At 39.4% G+C, this 21,577-nt stretch overlaps 2 protein-coding genes across 3 annotated transcripts in view; one reads left to right on the top strand and one right to left on the bottom strand.

Annotated features, from left to right (window-relative positions):
- Positions 1-21,577, top strand: part of LOC142979472 (monocarboxylate transporter 4-like) — an 80,607-nt gene that overhangs the window by 24,173 nt on the left and 34,857 nt on the right. The window lies entirely within an intron of this gene.
- On the bottom strand, positions 486-4,920 carry LOC142979609 (uncharacterized). Its single transcript, XM_076124640.1, has one exon. It carries the CDS (start codon positions 4,918-4,920, stop codon positions 655-657), a length of 4,266 nt encoding a protein of 1,421 aa, XP_075980755.1. The 3' UTR covers positions 486-654.

Below are 21,577 nucleotides of genomic sequence, written 5' to 3'. Positions count from 1 at the left end.
TACAACAATGGTTTAAAGTCTGAATTAACTGAATGGTTGTGATTCAATAAATATTAATTGTGGCTTGTTGTGTTTTGATTTGACCAATTTCAATGTTGTATATAATTTATCAAATCGGATAAAACAATACTAATTTGCTGTGCTTCTTATTTATAAGACATACTAGTTACTAATATCAATTGTATTAATATGTAGCCTATTTATCTTGAATTAAACTATTATAATATGTACTGGGTACATTATGCTGTGCCGGTAAATAAGAAGACTTCTTGCGGTTTGAAGAAAGTTTATTTTCAGATCCTTATTGTTTCGATGCTAGCTGTGGACTGTGTTGCTAGTACAAATGGCCACCATATTTATACAAAATCCTCAAAATAAATGTAGGCCCTCTTATTGGCCGATAAAAATGGACCAATTAGAATCCCCGCATTTTAGCCAATAGGATTCCAGTAAGACATTTTGGACAAAAGCTTCAGTACTAGGAAACTTGACTGCGACGAGAGCCGCTTACATTAATTAACAATTTTTAGTGTATTTCTGTACAATTTCTTAAATAAAGTATATATATTTACAATTCTTGTCTTATTATCTACCTTATAAAAATACAATCAGTCGAATATTAGAAAATAACATAACAATTCTTAAAACTTAATGCTAAGTGTCGTGCTCAGTGGCGCCACCACGCACATCTCTCCCGCCGTGCGAGGTCGTCGCATCTTCTGTCGGTGCGGGTGCGTCGTCTCCCCTGAGCGGCAGTATCACCAGCTTGCGGACGGGTCGGCGAAGAACTCCTCCTTTGGTCAGGATGTCCACGGTCCTCACGATGTTGTCCGGGCCTGGGTAGACAGCTGTCACACGTCCTCGTAGCCAGATGTTGCGTGGCAGGTTGGGGTCAACGACCTGCACTAGGTCGTCGACTCGTACCGCAGGTCCGCGTCCGTGGGGCTCCCGCCGGTTTTGAAGTTCCGGTAGATATTCTCTCAGCCACCGCGTCCAGAAAACGTCGGCTAGTCGTTGCGCTGCTCGCCATTTTGATGTTGAAAGTTCGTCTCGTTCTGTGAATGTACCGGGTTGTGGTACTCGGCCGGGTCCGCCTAATAGGAAGTGGTTGGGCGTGAGAGCTTCAGGGTCTTCTGCGCTAACTAATACGTGAGTCAGCGGTCGGCTATTCACGGTGTACTCGGCTTCGCTAAGTAGAGTAGACAGGACTTCCTCCGTAGGGTTTCGCTCGTGCAGTGTCGCTGTGAGGGCCACTTTGACCGACCTCACTAATCTCTCCCATGCGCCGCCCATGAATGGTGCACCGGGGGGTATGTAGCGCCAGGAGATTGTCCTCTTCGCTGCTTCCTGCGATGTCCCTGCGTCGATTGCTTGTCTGAGTTCCTTGTCTGCTCCCTTCAGGTTGGTACCGTTGTCCGACCAGATTTCTGTTGGACACCCACGTCGCGCGATCATCCTGCGTAGCGCCATAATAGCGGAGTCGGTTGTGAGTGAACCCGCTATTTCTAGATGTACAGCTCGTGTGGTGAGGCACGTGAAGATTGCGACGTATCTCTTCTGTCTTGTTCTGCCAACAGCTACCGAGAGAGGTCCGAAGTAGTCCACGCCTGTATACGTGAAGGGTCGTCGATGATGCGCGAGGCGACAGGCTGGCAGGTCTCCGGTCCTTGGGTGTGGCGGTACTTGTGTCTTCATTCTACAAAACAGGCATCTCTTCAGTATAGCTCGGGTCACTGGACGAATGCGTATGACCCAGTATTGTTGTCTGCACTCGTTCACTGTAGCTTCAACTCCGGCGTGATGTAACTGTCGATGTACTGAGTTGACCCACAACTTTACGGTCGGATGGTTTCCGTCTAACACCATAGGGCTTTTGATGGCTTCGTTGGCTGCTCCTATCGCGTCGATTCGGCTCCTGAGTCTGATGACGTCGTTGGTTAGCTCGACGCTTAGGTGATGCAGACGGCTTTCTTTGTTGATCGGTTTGTTGTCTTTTAAGTCTTCTATTTCTGTTGCGAAGGCTTCTACTTGCGATGCACACATGAGAAGTTCTTCTGCTTTCTTGAGTGTTTCAGCTGTTACCGGGATAATCTTGTCGTAGCTGCGTAAGGAAATTGCTTTCTTGACCACCTCTCTCTTCGTTGTTTGATTCCAGTTCGGGTCCTTCACTGTGTTTCTGATTGTCCTCTTGTAGTTGACGTTATCCGTCCTGTTTCTACACAGTTGAATGAACTGTAGAACTCTCGCTGTTGTGTATCGAAGTCGATTCCAGTCTGAGAAGCGTGATACATCGGGTAAACCTTGACTTAGTTTCAGATCTTCCTTGTGGCGTGTGAGGTGTACCTTCTCTTCTGTCGAATCTTCCGTCTTCTCGTTGTGCTTCTCTGTTGGCCAAAGTTCTTCATCGGTGAGCAGGAAGTCAGGACCTTTGTACCATCGGTGGTGCTTGTCGAAGGCAACAGGTACGTCTCGAGTGGCGTCGTCGGCTACGTTCATCTTGGTTGGTATCCAACGCCATTCGTTTACCTTTGTACTCTCTTCAATCGCTGCTAAACGGTGAGCCACGAAGGGTTTGTATGATCTTGATCCCGTTCGTATCCAAGTTAACACTGTTCGACTATCTGTCCAAAATACTCTCTTGTCGGGTTTCTTCTCATGTTCTTCTATGACTGTTTCAGCTATTCTGGTTCCCATTACTGCTGCTTGTAGTTCTAGGCGGGGTATCGACGTCAGTTTAAGAGGTGCTACCTTCGCTTTAGCCATGATGAGTGACACTGCTACGTCCCCGTTCGGCGTCTCCGTTCGCCAATATAGGACCGCTGAGTAGGCAGACTCGCTCGCGTCGGTGAAGACATGAAGCTGAAGCTTAGTCGCATCGCTGTAGCCGAGGTATCTCCGTGGTATGGTCACGTCTCGAAGTCTTTGTAGATGTTCCATCCATATCTTCCATTCCTCTGTGAGATCCTCTTGTATTTCAGCATCCCAGCCCGTTCCTCTGCGCCAGACTTCTTGTAGTATTTGTTTCGCCTTGATAGTTACTGGTGATGCGAGTCCTAGTGGGTCGAATAGAGACATAACGATCTTGAGTGCTTCCCTCTTCGTCGGCGTCTTCCTTTTCAGTAGTGGCGGTTCAATTCTCGCCAAGTTGAGATTGAACGTTAATTCGTCTGTAGTGATCTTCCATATGACTCCTAACACTCGTTCTGTGGTTTCTGTCGACGTATATAACTCGAGATCTTCCCTTTGTTCTTGTTCTCCTAATGCGGCTAATAGTGATGGTGAGTTCGACTTCCATTGTTTCAACTCGAAGCTTGCGTTTTGATGGATTTGTCGCACGTCTTTTGTTATACGTATAGCGTCTTCCAATGTTTCGAAACTGTCCAAGTAGTCGTCCACGTAATGCTTGTTTTTGATGGCTAACGCTGCTTCTGGGTTTGACACTTCGTATTGTTTCGCGTTCAAGTTTTTGACGTAGATCGCTGTTGATGGTGAGCTCGACGCGCCGAATATTAGTGACTTCATTCTGTACTCTTCGGGGGGATTGTCGTCTCTTCTATCTCCTCGCCATAGGTAACGTAGCGCATCTCTATCTTGAACTCGTAGTTGCACTTGCATGAACATTTCCTTGATGTCGGCTGTGACGGCTATAGCATGTTGTCTGAACTTCATCACGACGCCTGGTAGAGACTGTAGGAGATCCGGACCTTTGAGTAACATGTCGTTGAGAGACACTCCTTTCGTCTTGGCTGCTGCGTCGTGTACCACTCGTAACTTCTCTGGCTTCATGGGGTTGATGACCGCGAAGTGTGGTAAGTACCAGGTTTTACCGGATGTTGTTTCTCGAGGTGCAGGTTCTGCGTATCCCTTCTGTACGAGTGCTTCCATCTGTTCCTTGTACTTCGTCTTCAAAACTTGATCTCGATCGATCTTCTTCTCGATGTTGTGTAGACGCTTCAAGGAGTTCTCGTAGTTGTTGGGTAAGTTGTAGTCTTCTTTACGCCATAACAGACTTGTTTCATACCTTCCATCTTCAGTCTTTTTCGTAGTGTTGTCTAGGATTCGAAGAGCTTGTTCCTCTGGGTCTGATCTAGGTCTCTTGGGGTTCAGGCAGATCGCGTCCATCTCGAAGTACTGCTTTACTAAGGTTTCTATGTGGTCTTCATTTGTTTCGGTCATATGGGATACGAAGTCGATGCTCTGGGTTTTGTGCTTCAGCAAACTGCCATGGAGTACCCAACCTAGTGACGTGAGAGATGCCACAGGTTGGTCTTTGTTTCCTTTCCTTACTTCCGATGTCAGTAGGAGATGCCAGTTGTCTTGTCCGATCAGTAGCTTCGGCTTCACGTCTTCATATGTCAACTCTCCCTGTATGTCCCTCAGATGTTGACACGCCTTGATGTGTTCCCTAGATACGCGTTGCGACGACACTTGGAAGTTTCTTACTGTACGAGCCTGTATTCTGTCTTCAAAGCCGTTCATACCTCTAATCGAGAATGTGACTCTTCTAGAGGCTATTTCTGACGTTTTGACGTCACTAATTGTCTGTATTTTCAACGGGTCGACGGGTCCTGTCGCTCCTATTTGCTTGGCTAGGTCGTTGTCGATCAGGGTCACTGTAGAGCCGTCGTCCATTAACGCGAAGGTGTTGATTAGACCTGTAGAACCTTCTACTTGCACTGGTATGATTTTTAAGAAAGACTGTTTCTTTCTCGGCGTCCACGTAGAGGTGATGATTTCCGACGCTTCGGACTCTTTCTTATCTTCTTTCTTGTTACAGTGTAGAAGCGCGTGATGAGTGTATTTACAGTCGTTCACGCCGCATTGTTTCGTAGCACAACGGTGAGTAACTTTCCTATATCTCAAACATCGAAAGCAGAGTCGTTTGGCCTTGGCTATGTCCCATCGTTCATCTTCATTCATCTTCTTAAAACGTCCACATTCTGTCACCAAGTGTCCTGTTTATTCGCATACCGGACATCTCGGTGTGTACGGTTTTTCCGTGACGTTGTGAACTCTCTGTGGCCTCTTCTGTGTGGTGAACGGCGGTTGTGTTGATATTTGCTCAGGTAGCGCGTAAGGACTGCATAGCGTTGATTCTCTTCTCAGGAAATTGTCTAACTTCATCAAGTCTGGGTCTTCTTTGGGTTCCGCGGTGGCGAAGTCGAAGAATCTGTATCGCAGGGTAGGCGTCAGCTTGTCCACTATTGTCTTGCTCACTTCCGGGTTGTACATGTAGTTGATACAGCTTAAGGTTTTTAATGTAGCGACGATATTGGAGATTTTCGTGGCGAATATACATATGTCGCGGGGCGATTCTGTGAGACGTGGTAAAACTCGTAGCGCTTCCATTTGCATCATCGCTATTGACTCTGGTCGTCCAAATCGAGATTCGAGTGCTTGCATTATCTCGGATGGGTGAGCGTCGGTGATAAGCAGACCCTCAACTGCTTCCCTGGCTTTTCCTTTAAGATTTCTTCTCAGGCGGTTTATGTTTTCTACGGTACTATACACACTTTCCGTTTCATAGTAAGCGGCGCGAAAAGGTAGCCAATCTTGATACGAACCATTGAAAATAGGTAGTTCGATGAACTTAGGTCGTTGACCCGCTCTCACTGCTGACGTTATGGCCTCCGCAAGTTCCTTGAAGTCCTGTCGAGCTCCCGCCGGTGTGAGAGTCCCGTGCGACTGATGTTGATCTCCCTGCATAGTGGTTCTTATAACTGACGGCTCTTCCGGCTGGTGTGGTTCGTTCGTGATCGCCAAGATTGGTTGCGTGTTTTGCCTCTCTAGCCAGCTGTCAACCCTTTCGTTCACTTCCTCTTTCGTACACACGGATATCTCTTCTTGTTCTTCATCTGAGTCCTCAGTCTCTAGGACGGCTAAGCGCGCGGTAGCCAACTCCACTTGTAAGCGTAACAACTCTTCCCGCGCTTTTGCGATTTTAATAGCTTTAACACGACTCGCGGTTGATCCCCCTTGCGCCCTTAGCACTGGCGGGGGGGAGGGGCACTGTGGTTTGTTCGGTTGCACACTAATGTTCACTTTCCTTTGCACTGTCACTGTCTCACCTGGTTTCGTAGTTTCCTTATTGTGGTTCGGAAGAGGATCTGTCCTCCTGCCAGGCGGCTGCATGCACGCGGCGTCCATTCGGAGCGTCGGTGCTGTTGAAGCGGTTACCGAAGGTGTTTCGTCTGTTGGTGGCGCAAGCGGTGCCGAGGCTCGTCCCGAGGGCGCTGTCGTCGCGGTGACCGATGTGGTGGCTGCTGTGTTCTCTGTGTTGTCGGTCGTTCCTGTGACGCTGGTGCCCGTAGCCTCGGTGGTAGCACCGGTCGCCGAGGTGCTGGCCGTGCCCTCGGACGACGACGGTGTTTGTGCGGTCGTCTTGCGCCCCTTTCCTTCTGAACGCGTAGTCGGCATGTTTTCGTTTTGTTCACGTTTCTATCTTCAGTTTTAATAATTTCTTTCTTCACTATTTTTCAGGATCCTTTCTTCGATAATGTTTCAGGCTTCTTTCTTCACTGTTTTCAGGATCCTTTCTTCAATAATGCTTCAGGCTTGTTTCTTCACTGTTTTTCAGGATCCTTTCTTCGATAATGCTTCAGGCTTGTTTCTTCACTGTTATTCAGGATCCTTTCTTCGATAATGCTTCAGGCTTGTTTCTTCACTGTTATTCAGGATCCTTTCTTCAATAATGTTCAGGCTTCTTTCTTCAATGTTTTCTTCCTGTATCCGGCTCGAAGGACCATTTAATGTACTGGGTACATTATGCTGTGCCGGTAAATAAGAAGACTTCTTGCGGTTTGAAGAAAGTTTATTTTCAGATCCTTATTGTTTCGATGCTAGCTGTGGACTGTGTTGCTAGTACAAATGGCCACCATATTTATACAAAATCCTCAAAATAAATGTAGGCCCTCTTATTGGCCGATAAAAATGGACCAATTAGAATCCCCGCATTTTAGCCAATAGGATTCCAGTAAGACATTTTGGACAAAAGCTTAAGTACTAGGAAACTTGACTGCGACGAGAGCCGCTTACATTAATTAACAATTTTTAGTGTATTTCTGTACAATTTCTTAAATAAAGTATATATATTTACAATTCTTGTCTTATTATCTACCTTATAAAAATACAATCAGTCGAATATTAGAAAATAACATAACAATTCTTAAAACTTAATGCTAAGTGTCGTGCTCAGTGGCGCCACCACGCACAAATATCAGTGGAGAACTCGAACGCTGTCAACTGAATTAAACTAAGAGACTATTGTAGTATTTAGAGAAATGATCTTAATCGATCGAAATCTTTTATAATTTCCCAAATAATTAGGAGTAGCTGTAGACTTCAGACTAAAATTTAAAGCACAGTACAAGTACGCAATAAAACCTCATTCTAATATCAAAGGCGTTTATTCGAGCAGCATTCGTCTATCAATCATCAAACGGTTATCTGACGTACAAACAACTGAAGTCAGTTCACAGAAGTGCAATATATTAATCTTGTGACTGCGCATCTGTTTCAACAATATATCACAAATAGATAGCTTGTGCAACTTTGTCATCGGTACCAGCATTGTCAGTACATATTTAATTTACAGTCATAGACTGAACTGTTTAGTTTCCTAGGAATATTTGGACTATAGCTCTTAGATATATGTATGTGGTATGTATGAGGAACAAGACATGTTCTAACAGACAGCAATATTCTACAGTGTTAATGTAAGCACATACTTGAAGGACGTTTTTGTATCATGAAAAAAGTGCTCTAGGTTTACTTACTAATTACAAAGAGAGTTATTGGGTTACTTTCAGAATAAGATAAATAAAGAAAATAATGGTTAACAGTAAGGCCACTTGCACTTAATTTCAATCAAACATCAAATTGCACGTAGATTCAAACTTCTGTAAAACAGCCCCAATATGTGAGATAAAATATGTAGTATTGCTTATTTTGTGACGCGGAATTATGTTAGTATCTGATGTATCCCTAGACTATATCTTGTTACAACGCTAGATTTAACTCAGGTCCGCTTCAGGAGGATTTATTTTTAAGACTGGGTTCCTTTAGTGCCAAATGTCTGTTAGAATAAGAAACTACTTTATTCGATAAAAACTTATGCCTATCTGATCCTTTGAGGTATTCTGAGATAAAATAAGGTTTTGCTTGGATAAATTTGATGTAGGTGGCATCTTGTTTTATATAGACGGTTTGATATTTATTACACAGTTAAATTATTCATTGAGAGCACAAAATGAACAAAATAATTCACCTCTTCTTTATAATAGCCGCAATGCATAAAACTGTATTCAATTTGCGTTCAATTATACGAAACGAAGAAAAACACAGTTCAGGATCGCTATAATTACGGAGTATTATTTCTATGTGATCGAGTATGTATCGAGTATGCTAATAAAAACATTAAAGTTTATTTAATTTGATCAAACTTTAGCGACGTCGATCAATCAGTACAAGTATTATAAGCCGCTTTTAAATCTCAAGTTCTTATAAGATTGGTATGCCAAGTTTCGCGAGCAGAAAGCTAATGACGTAGTACTTTGCCGACCTCTTTTCAAGAATAAGCACTTAAACGGTTGCCTAAAGAAGCTTTTGTGTGATCGAGGCCTTGAAACCTCTGACTATGAGAAGTTGGCAACGAACAGCACTCACAACTGATACAACAACCCTAATAGTGCTGGATGTAACCTTGTTCCCTTTATAGAGAATATCGTGCTGAGTCTTCTCAGACCTTTTATGAGCATTATGATACCTTACTATGACTCAACTGTAGCAATATGATAAAGTAAAAAGTCAAAGTAAAAAGTAATGATAGTTCGATTTTCTGAAGCTATTTTTTGTAAAGTCACATGTTTACTTTGTAGGTATTGAAAAAAGTGTCAAATGTAATATTTTGCTGAGAAACTAGTAACATTCAGTCGCATGTAATAGGTGATCCTCACTTACCTACTGGACATTTCACTGCATTTTAAGCTATCGCTGATAACATTATGCAAAACTGAACCCGATTTACTTTCTTATCTACTGCATAACTGCTTGAACTATCAAAGCAATTAAATAAATTAACTGTCTTTAACAGATTCTCGGGTTTAATACATTTGGAGTAAGTTTTCTTATTGGCTAGGTTATTGGTTCGGAGACGGAACTGACTGGCAATTTATGGCTAGACCATAAATTCAGTTCTTAAACTGGTAATAGGATGCACCTGTCACAGACTGGGATCGTTCGTTGAATGGAATCTTTGAAACTTATATTAAAATTAGTTATTGACATGAGTTTTAAGTGAAAGATGAACTGGATAATGCTTTTTCTATTAAAGATACGTGGTTAGGTTTGGAGTAAATTTTTAATAGTGCCTACAAGCGAATCTTGTTCATGTAGAAAGCACACCACACATTTTATGAGAAACGGAGATTATAATATCCGGGTTGTCAGCATTTGATACATATTTCCCATTTACGTTTGGATATTGGTATAAATTCTTACCTATTTTAAATATTGACACTATACGCCATATTGCCTTGAAGGGGATAAATTCACAAGCAAAACAACGTAACATTAAAAGGGAGGGGAACGCCGACACAAATCGTGTAACCAAGAATTAAATCTGATAAGCTTATAAATCTTGGGAGAGCGTGCTATGCAAAATCCCGTATCTTTAGCATAATAAATCTCTTTGATAATGCATCAAAGGCTGACAAAAAACGAACAAGACGGTAAAAGTGCGATAGTAATAGCTTCCTGAACAGAGGTCGACAGAAAGTGCTGAAAATGTTAGATTACCTGCACTTTGCGCCAGTGGGATATATCCTGACCGAAGCGGATTGTGCATAGACTAGCGCTTGAAGTGAGTAAATCACTTTTTATTGATGTACTCAGGTTTGTATCTCATCGCTATAAAATAAGATTAAACGGTTTTGTATACTGTCTCAATCAACATAAACTATGAAAATGGTATTTTAGGATTTTTTACGAACAAAATCAAGTTATTTTATTTTCTTCGAATGAAATATAGATCTATACTTTTGATTGCCAAAGATACATTTGGCATTGGCATAGAATTTGGCGATTTTCACGTGTACAAATACCCGCTTAAACTCTTTATTTTAACAATTCTTTTAACCTTACGTGTTGTTTTGCATACACTCATAAAGCTCTTACAATATAAACTCAGAGCACTTGGTTTACTTGAATCATAAATATTTTCACACCAATATAATTTAACGTGAGTTATGTGTGAACTACGCCGAGGAATGCAACGACGTGGGAAAATTTGCTAAATTAAACCGCGTCAATGTAGAACAAAGTTTCACAAATATGTAACCAGCTTTTGGCGGAACTATTTCAGTTAATGTTAGAATTAATAATGAGACTGATTCTTTTATATGTTATTGTTCGCTATTTTTATTGAGCATAAAACGTAATATTAGAAACGAGAAACAATATAAAATCCTTTAAAAAATGTGATAGAGCTACAAATGTCTTTGATGTCGCACGGTGAAATAAAAACGTGGCGAGCTGTAGAAATAACAACCCTATTAGTGATAGTAGGGATATGACGTATGAACGGACCGCGCAAACACAGGACTGGACATTTTAATAAATATTTCTCATTTTACAACAAAATTCAAAATACAGCTTAATTCAGTTTTCACGTCGTTCATCATCAAGGTTGGAACTCACTAGATTGCCAGCTGCTATAAATCAGTTCATGCGCAAAAATGAAATTGTACATTGCAGCTTAAACAATTTCATAGAAATACACAGTCCGATTCTTAGTAATATTTGTACGTATACATTTCTCACGGATCATTTGTGCTTTATTAAGTGGAAAGGAAGTTCGATGGTGCGGCATCGGGCATCAGAATCAGATTCTATCTGGCCGTTTATGTGGCGAAAGATTACGGTGAACGCTCCAAGGCGTCGACATTGGCAAATGTTCGATATTGGTCGGCGTCGGCGTCGGCGTTGGTCAGCCTATTTCACTCTTCACCTGCTCGGCCGGAGGGTCAAATGCCCTGTCAATACTCCTCGACCACGGCTATAAATATTACCTTTTTGTATCGATTTACTTTTAGATTACGCTTTTTATGTGTTTATTAAAGGCAGGTTAAGCCGTGAAATGTTTATTAAAAGTCTTGTTTGTTTATGTCATGAGTCCGCGACAAGGACGCGACTGTTAGACATGTTTGGTGCGTATTACGCGTTAATGTAATAAATATCTAATACCTATATAAGTATTTTGAAATTTTTCAAACTAATAAAAAAAAAAATTGTGAATATTTAAATGTATACTTACTATATATGCCTGTATTACAAACATGTGTTTGTGCGTCTGTTCCAAAAAGATCAGCATTACTTCGACGCTAGCCAAAAGAGTCAGTCGTAAAGCAAAGACGAGACAAATCGCTCCAAAATGACAAGTGTTTCGTACATAATCGGTACACACCCGAGTAGTTTATAGTCAGACGCGATAAAATAGTGATTATAGTAAAACATAGTCTGAAAACTGTGAAACATTGGAACTGTGCCCGAGGCGTATGAATAACTAGGCGCTGTTTTCACTACACATTTCTTTAACTCAAAGAACAGTTGATGTACGTAGTTGGATCTTCTTCTCTTAAAAAAAATTGCATAGTATAGATGTGGACAATCGTACAATCGTACCATGTACAGACCAACAGCAGTATGCAAAAAGACAGATAACCTGACGAAATTATTTTAAAATATTAACAAGCATCAAATACAAAATCCGAATTGTTTGTATACAACTATAGTGTTTAAGACAAAAATATATTTCAGATTTTAAAAGTCTGTTCACACAATTAGCTTGCACAAAAATATATTGTTATTAACGCTATTGGCGCATAAGAATTACCCAATTGTGAATACTATTTAAAAAATTCGCACCGCACAACTAAAACTCAAAGATCTAATACAATTTCTCATGCAGCAACACATCGGTTGACCCAAAGCAATCTGTAAAATCACACAATAAGCACTTGTCACTGTCATAACGTAACATTGGAAGCAATTAGTCAGTCAATACCCTATACCATTTTGTAGAGCCATTCATTATATCTGTACAATCGCACGGTAAAATGTCTACACTGATTTAACGTTCTGTTGATGACTGTACCTGTATTTAGAACTTCATATGGAGTGTGGAACTCGCATTGAGTTGGTGATATATTACAATTACGTTCATCGTTCTGCGTTATCCAATGTACTGATTCAATTCGGTCTCATTATCCCACAATTACATATAGTGTTAAGAGGGACCGTTTATTCAAATCTGTAGCGCGGTTCTGTTCAATTGGTGCTATCGAGTATAGAGAGTTTGACATTTAAAACGTACCGCAAAAATAGTTCCCACGGCGTTTGCGAAGGGCGCTGAGCAAATTTTCTCGTTAGTTAGCCGTCAGTTGATAGTGGTCAAGAATTAAATAAATCATTTAACAGGATAGGTAGCTATAAAACTTATGACAAAAGTACGCTACAGCAAAAACGATAAAGTACAATCTATAACAATGACTGTTTGCTTAAAATGTATTGCTTTTATATTTTAAAATAGTCATAAATTGGTGCTTCGTCAATTGTATAAGCGGCTTTTAAAAATCTCTAACAAACACTGACTATCGAAAGCTTCAAACATAAATAAATTTAGGACTACCGCGGCTTACTCATTGAGTTATGTGTTCATGAAAATGGTCACGATTCACTTAGTTTTAAAACTATCAACTATGTGAAATTGAAAATGATTTATGTTACAGTAGTTATCTAGTTACAATTTAACAAAGCCGGGTATCGTTTCGGCTATCAATTGGAAAGCCTGTTCAATAAAACCCACTATTAATTAAAACTTTGTAGGTATTTTAGCACGACAACCTTTTTGTAGGTACTATTTTCTATCGTAGTAAACCCGATAGTTACCAATTAGACAATAAATCGATTTATCTTTATGTAGAACATTAATAAAATAAATATTAACCTCTTTGTAAAAAATAATAAAAATTGTATCCCGGAGTTCCAAGGAGGAAACGTTTCCCTTCTTTGTTTTCAACAAACCAACAACAAACAAGGTTTCTTGTTAAAGTGCGATGAATATGAATACCTACATCGCGTAATACATTATGTACTTGTAAACAAATACTCAAAGGTTTGCAACTACTGATTACAATCGTTCCCAGAGGAAATCTCATCTACAGTGGGAACTTGATTAGATATTCCACAAAATAACTAAAAGCTCCCCTTTCCTCTTATTTAGAACAGAACTTGTATCAAATGTCGTCGGTTTCACTTACTTTAAGTTGCAAACTTTCGATCAAAGACTGTTTTTCGGGTCGCCTTTACGAGTATGACATGTTTGGGTGTTTGGTTATTTTCCGGCTCGCAGACCGCACATTTCCCCTCTGTTTACGACCAACAGCATTGTAAAGGCAAAGTGTATGCAGATTTCAGGAGGCTATTCACTGCAGATACTTTGACGCTGAAAGAACAATATCTGTTCTAACTTGACGCATAATTTTGCTATACAAACTCAAAAGTATTTTGAAGTGTAATTTCAACTTTTTACTTATTCGAACTATGGATGTTATGGCCGCTATGTTTATACTTGATGTTTATATTTTCCAAAAACAAAGTTTTAACACCTGTTTTATACACAACCATAAAGTAAACCTAGCTTGAAGTTATAAAAATGAACTAAAATATAATATTCTTCAATATCGAATAGATGAATGTAAAACGCAAAGATTAAAAATAGATTTATCATTGTAGCAGTGGGGGCAGATATAAAGCATGTTGTGAACGGGATCACGGACGCAGGACTATACACAGGGGGTACATACACATACAATTTGGCGACCATGACACATACGCCCGCGAGCATCCCTCCGCTTCCGTTGATACAGATTGTGGACCATAAATGACACGATATTACACCGCATAGAAACAACAACAAAATAACGAGATTTTCTACGTTTTATATAGAGCAATATACCGCTATACCACACTCGGTGTCTGCAGTATTGAACATAGTAACACAAATATTGCCGCAGCTAATTAGAGACAGATCAAGCTTTGAGTTCAATCGGAGATATTATTAGCTTTCATGGATAAAACAATATTATTGAATTTTTATGCATCAAATACAAAGTAAGCTGATAATAAAATAGATGTAGAAATGGCGTGAAATTGTTGTTATTTCTTTAAATTAGGTAACTATCCAAGACTCGAATACGAAGTGTGATTCATTTTCTATAGAAGGGCAATCTGAAAATTTGCATTATCATCCTTGGCTTAAATTCTAAATTGATGTAAAGCACACATTTTATTTCGACCGAATTCGTTAGGATTGGCTATTCATTAAAAAAAAACGAAAAAAGTACATTTTATTTTATGAATTCCCAATTTTTATAGAATCAGTTCAACATCGCGTCACGAATTAAACGCACGACGTCATTCAATTTGGATGACTGGCCTTCACATACAGAGCCTATAAAATATATGTACAGTAATATGCGGGTAAAGTAAGTGAAAAAATGTGATCATTGATTCGTTTCCGAACCGACGATTGCGTCTACTCTCCGGCAGTTCCTGAAATAATCCGCATGGAAAATCAACTCGACATTACTGGGATTCAATCAATCATATATAATCATTTTGGTTTCGACTGGATTCATGTGAACCTATGACGTCAATTCACTAGTATTTTTATATAAGTACTTATCTTTTCACTCATCGTCAACTCAATCTTCAATTTTTTTTGTATTTAAAAACCATCAATGCAGAAACTATCAAGCAGGTTTAAGGATTTGGTTACAAAGTTTATTATTCAACCTTTTTTCTATAAACTATCGTCTACAGGTCAATGACCAAATTGTGTTGATCTTTTAGAGGTCATGCTACTTTAGTTCCCTAGTCTTAGAGACACAGTCACTGTACTAAATCTAAGCCAAATTTAAATAACTGCTTGGTAATGATTGCTGAATAAATATTCCACACAAACCTCCTTTCAGCTTAGCGAAGCTGGAGATATAGAAGGTAATTTGCATTGACCGTTTCATCTGCCATGCATAAATGAGTCTTAAATGTAAGACTATAGAATTGGAAATTAAATGACAAGTAGATACTGCTCAATGATATGCCTTACTGATAGTGCAATGTATCGCGCCGTTGCATCCTGTATTATAATCGCGTTCAATGATAATATGCACAATGCACACTGCACATGTCAAGATCATCAGTTGATGCCTATTGCTTGTTTCATTAGACAGCAATTGCAGTATAGTATGTAATAGTGTTTATAATAATACTAGCTGACCCGGCAAACGTTGTCTTGCCATTTAAATTTAAAAAAGAAAAGTGTTCCCTCCCCCTCGTTCGGGAGGAGACCCTTGCCCTGCAATGGGACAGATATGGGTTATTAAAAAAAAAAAGTGTTAAATGGGGTATAAAAAATAGATGTTGGCCGATTCTCAGATCTACTCAATATGCTCACAAAATTTCATGAGAATCGGTCAAGCCGTTTCGGAGGAGTATGGCAACGAAAACTGATGCGAGAATTTTATATATTAGATAGTATAGTATGTTTACTTGTGGATAATAGAATGCAATGAAGAAAATGTATTTTTCGTTAAAATCTAAAGGGAAATAAGTAATCCAGTGCCCAGATATATAGATGGGTGGCTTCATACTGACTCTGTGCTCTGAATTACCAGCTTTAACAAATTTCACGGTGACTTTCCTCAAACAACTTTGTGTGATCCACAATTAAATGCTTCACTTTTGAATCTTTGTCTCCATTGTTTGTATGTTTGTAGAGGTTTCCGTGTCTTATAATTCGTTCTTAGTATTTTTAAACAAGGGAAAGAAGTGGGCTTCATATTTACTACTACACACCTACTTTGTGATACAATTCAATTGAATACGACTGTATACCTACTATTTCCGTGGTAGCCTTTGTCGAGTGTTCTCTTTTGGAAGGCTTCTTTCGTTAGCAAAGAGATCCTGAGACGACTTGACAATTCTCAAGTGTTTTTATAGGTCTGCGTAAATAAAAATGTTTTAATTGTTCCCACGGTTTACTTCTTACGCTCAGCAGGACAAGGGTGGATATAAATAGAATACTACGCTTGTAATATTTTATATGCTTACAATAGCTACAAGTTACAAGCGAATAACAAGGTGCAGCACAATAAACAATATGTACCGCGCTCTTTAGGCACTGAAAACGTAATCATAGATTTACATTGTATTCATTCTTTTGTACCTAAAATTGCATCATCATCACCCTACCAACACAACACAAAAAGAGATAAAGTCACAGCAATTCAATAATTAAAGTTAAATAAAATAGGCTTACCCATAAAACAACATGGCAAAGCACTTTTAACTATAGCTTTTATTCTGTCGAACCTAAAAGGAATTTAAGCTACAAATATCTCAGTCGGGTACTCAAATTCCCAACTAATCGCTCGACTAGACAGCTGTTTCCGAATAAAAAACAACACTTTATTTCTGTAACATTTTGTTTTGGATTAGTATTCCGCCGATGAAACTCGACCCTAAAATTGTGTGCCTTGAAAATATACCTTTCGTTATACGCCAGATTGCTTGTTCGACCCGTCGAGATCGACTTTGTAACAAACAGAAAAATGTTAATTAAAATACGAGGCCTACCCGTTCGTGAAAACAGCACTTAATTACACATTAGGTATTAAAATGTACAATTTAAATGCGTATAATTACGTAAATGTATTTTTTTATAATTACATTTTATCTCAGAATGTTAATTTGGTTTAACAAGTTTTTTTTGCTTTTATTAATTTGTGTTTAACACCTTATTATTTCGGTAATGTGCTCTTCTCAGAAATAAGTATTAATAAGGTCAAAAGCGCTGATACAATTATATACCACTTAGCATTATTGCCGAGATAATGTTTGCCTGACTAAAATTATTATGATTCACATGTATTTAGTATTCATTTAGACTAGTACTCGTCAGAGAAATGTATATTGTATATTTATAGACTTTAGACTACGAAAGCACTATCCGAATACACCATACGTTAAACTAAATAGAGACAAGTGGGGACACTACTGTGTAGGACTGCAACATATTTTCCCCACAAAGCATGGGCTCAGAAGAAATTCATAGCAAAACCCACAAGAACAGATGCTGGAAACGTGCCGGTACGAAATACGCGGTGCCAACCTACCGACGGGAATTATTTCACAACTACCAACAGTTTAACGCTTAACTTTACCTAGAGTTTATTCCCTACAGAATTTTTACGCTCTAAAAAAAGCATGTGGAAATATTTATTATACCTAGTTGTCTACTTTGACGAAGTATGGAAGCTATCTATTAACCAACTTTCATCCCAGTCCAATCAATTGGTTGAATGTGATCGAATACCGAAATTAATCTTCCAAATAAAGTTTAGCCCGCGGCGCTCTAGTTTTGCAGCAATTTAGTTCTAGATAAACTTTTATTCTATATCGGATCCGTACAAAAAAGATAAATGTCTGTTACAGAGAAACAGCACCACAAAAATAATTAGATTAAATTAGTCAAACAAACAAAAAGATTTTCGATTAAAAGCAAACTTACGCGAATAACCTTTTTTAGTAGGTATCTTCTGAACCAATACTATCAATAGATAGTAAGTTTGCGAGAGGTAGATATTTTATTAAAAAAATCACTCGTTACTGCTGCACTCTGGGAGAGGCTCTTCCTCCGAGCGCGAGCAAAATTTTGCCAATTGTATATGGACTTAGGTATTTTATTATTAGAGAATATTCAACAAGTAGTAACCTAGATAAATGGTGGATCTGCAAGCAATATTGTGGTGTTATGATATCGGTAGCCGGACACCGCGCCATCGGCGGTGGGTGTAAAATGTCCGAGTGACGTAGATATATTGAGTGCCCCGCATTCACCGATGAAAGGACTCGTTCGATTAACTATCTTACGTGTTGTTTTATATTCGACGTATCTAAATTAAAACAGGTGCACGTCGGTGTGGAATAAGTGAATATCCAATTTGGTACAACAATTGATTTCTTTTCTGTTGTCCCTTTATCGATGTTAAAAATTAATTGTTCTGAGAATGTAATTAGTATTGGATACTTAAATTTTATGATAACATGAAAAAAATATTGTGGGTTGTAAATACGCTCATAGTCAACATATTAACCTCCCACCTACAATAACGTACGAAATGCCATTCTGAATTCTGTAGCAAGCGAAATAGGAACATACATGTAAGTAAGAATAATGGCTGTTAAACTGTCTCGCGAAGAAACCGATATATTTATCGCATTGTAAAGGAGCTTTATTTTGAAGCATCAGTAATTCCATACAATACTGTACTACCATTGAAAAGAGCTGGGCTTACTTCAGCCGCGTGTAAAAGGAACGGATAATATGACGAGATCTTCGCCAAGTGTAAAAAGGTTTCGAGACCTGTCAACACTTTTGTGAGAAGAATCGGTCGTTTTTTTCTTTTTTAGATAATCCCAAAAAAGTAGCAAAAGAATTTGCACGCTACCATTATATTTTACAACACAATATGTTTGTTTCAAATATTCAAATTCATGACAAACGTTATACTTCCTTAAAAAAGCAGCGGTAACTTTTTAGCATCTTGTTACTTCCAAATTCTACACAAACTCTATTTGGCCGATGTATTTTTCCCACAGATTTTTTTACCTTAACCCTTTAGTTTCTAAATCTTTTAAAAGATAGAAACAGCAACAACATTTGCTTTGAGTGCAAACGCCTTAAACTTTGTAACACATTTACAAAAGAACACAACCTCCTACAACTTTCACATACTTGCACGTACGTTACTTCAAGACAATGTTCGGTTTTGTTCAAGTCCCGGGAAGAAACTGTTTTAAGGCAGGCATCTAAAAATACAAGCTGCAATAAGTTCTGACAAATTCTAGCAACTGTTTGCAACAATGTTGCTATGACATTTACATAAAATGGACCGAATGGACGGTAATGTACTGAATAAAAGAATGTACAGACTATTTTTGTTCGTGTTATTGTATTTACTTTGTGTACAGTGACTTCAAGACGGATATAATAAAAGCTCTTTATTATCTACTTCAACACCAATAGTTTGTCTTAGTAATGCTGATTTACTATTAAAAGAAAAATCACGCACACGGTACCTTTAGATATTTTCTTAATCGTAAACAAATAGTGTTTTCAGTCACGTCACGTCAATACGAAGCTTTATCGTAATTTATCCGAGTCTCTTGGCTATTTCGACTAAAATTAGCATAGAATATTCCTGTAGCCTATATGCCTGAAAAAATAAATAATAATAATAATAAGTCACATGTCACCAAAGTCACCCTTCCTCATCTCCGGCTTGCCTTAGTTGGCTGGTTGGAGTGAAAACTGACGAGGAAGCGGTCCCCCGCCTCTGGCTTGCCTTCATTGGCCGTCCAGAGTGGAGTCGCAAGAGCAGAGCTCCCACTCTGTTCGGAGGACGGATGCTGAGCGTAAGTGGCTAGTGGGCCAGTGATGCCGGACCCTCAGGGAGCAAGTGATCTGAGTTTAACGTCCAGCGAGGCCTCTCCGTCCTTCAGCCGCTCACGTCCCTGTTGCCCCCTTGTTGCATTTTGAGCGACTAGTTTAGGGGGCCCAGTTTGTGAGTTGGCAAGTCTCCGCCTGCCATTTTTACGTGTTATTTACATTGTTATAGGCAGGCGCCATAGTTCCCGTAATTTCCTAGTTTCCCAGTCCATAAGCACCCCGTCCCAATAGCCCAAGTAGCATATCCCGTTAGTTTTGCCAGTTCCACACATTCCGGTGATTGTCCTTGGGTGCATTTTATAGTGTAAACAGGGATAATCACCGGATTGTGACATCATACATTTTTGAAATATTAAAGTAGTCGAAAAGGGCCTCTACGTGTTGGCTTCGGCCCCACGCACGCCTTCCAAATGTCCGGGACTCTGTAGTCCCGAGATATGAAAGAGACGAACATAATAATAAATATTGTTGGACAACTCACACACGGTCATTTGATTCCAAACTAAGCAGAGCTTGTACTATGGTAACCAAATAACTGATCAACATTATATTCTTCTAAATACATACTTATATAGATAAATTGACATCCAGGCTCAGAACAAATACTCGTGCTCATCACACAAAGATTTGTCCCGGGTGGGATTCGAACCCACCACACGCGGCGCTACGGTTTTTGCGGCGAGGTGACCGCTTAAACCACTGCGCCAAACGTGCAGTTAAATAATTGTCACACATCTAGATGAAAAAATATTCTACTTTGAGACTACAAAAAATATTGAGTTTTCAATACATTTATAACCTAGTATATCCTTGCCATACCACGATAAACTTTAAGGAGAGTAACTAGAATTTACAGTGAATAATGGCACAACTTCTAAAACTACACAAACACGTAACAAAATATCACAGTCAACAATCCCGTGGGACTCCTGGTATTCAAATTGGGCCGTGTTAGATCCGTCACCGTGACGCCTCCGCATCACTCCGCATCCGTCGTGAAACGTGTTCCAATCAAACATACACTACTATATTGTACTGACGTACATATATTATATTATACAATTTATACATATATTATACCAGTTGAACTGTGATAGCCAAGTGGAGTAAACATTGGCCTCCTACGCAAGTGACTTGGTTGTTGTGTGTGTATTAGAAAAAAATATAATTCGTTTTAACGATGAAGAAAAACAACGTAACGTAAGGCCCAGCATACCTGAAAAACCTTTTGGATATTTCCTGAGGACCTCAAGCCGGACTTGGCCAAAATGATCAACTGAAGGCTCCAACTGCATCATTCCGGGAGAGATCTTTGATATAGCATTGGGACAATAAGAGTTAAATTATTTTGTTGTACTCATAGAATATGTATATAATAGTTGTACATAATGTATGCTTGTTTCTCATTCTCGGGATCGCGATATGCATCTGCATGTTCCGTAAACATGTCGAGTTAAACGCATTCCAGTGAGTGAAATACGCCATGTTACGGCTAAAGTTTGTTCTGTTGGCAAACATGTTGGACAATAGTTTGATTGATTGGACGCTGCTAGTTCCAGTTTCATCGTTTGAGTGTGTTTGGTATTCATTTGCTTAAATTACAGGTGTACTCGAATCTCATTGGACATACAATGTATTTTACTAATGATTTAGCTAGAGTTGTGTTCAATTTATTTTTAAGCATATTTAACGGATTTTTATATTCTCAATATACACATCTGCTTAATGATGACGTTTATTACGTTGTGTACTTGCAATCAATAATCAAATTAACCACTGCACTAACAGACTTGCCGCTGAAATGTAACACCCAGCCTACATTTATATGTCGAGTAACGAAAATATCGGGCACGAGCCGTACATCTGAACTAATTAAAGTGCAATGTACAAACGTAAATTAAATAGACATTTAGCAGACAGTGACGGGCCGAGGCGAAGAGTTAGCCGGTTGGCCAGCCGAGGGATTCGCTCACAGTTAACTAAGCACTTTACGTATGGCGGCCGAAA

The sequence above is a fragment of the Anticarsia gemmatalis genome, chromosome 16 (assembly GCF_050436995.1).
Source record: "Anticarsia gemmatalis isolate Benzon Research Colony breed Stoneville strain chromosome 16, ilAntGemm2 primary, whole genome shotgun sequence".
Classification (NCBI taxonomy): Eukaryota; Metazoa; Arthropoda; class Insecta; order Lepidoptera; family Erebidae; genus Anticarsia; species Anticarsia gemmatalis.
This window is presented reverse-complemented; position numbering and strand designations above follow the sequence as displayed.

Excerpts from the sequence above, each read along its gene's own strand:
- LOC142979609 (XM_076124640.1), bottom strand. The coding sequence starts at position 4,920 with ATGAATGAAGATGAACGATGGGACATAGCCAAGGCCAAACGACTCTGC.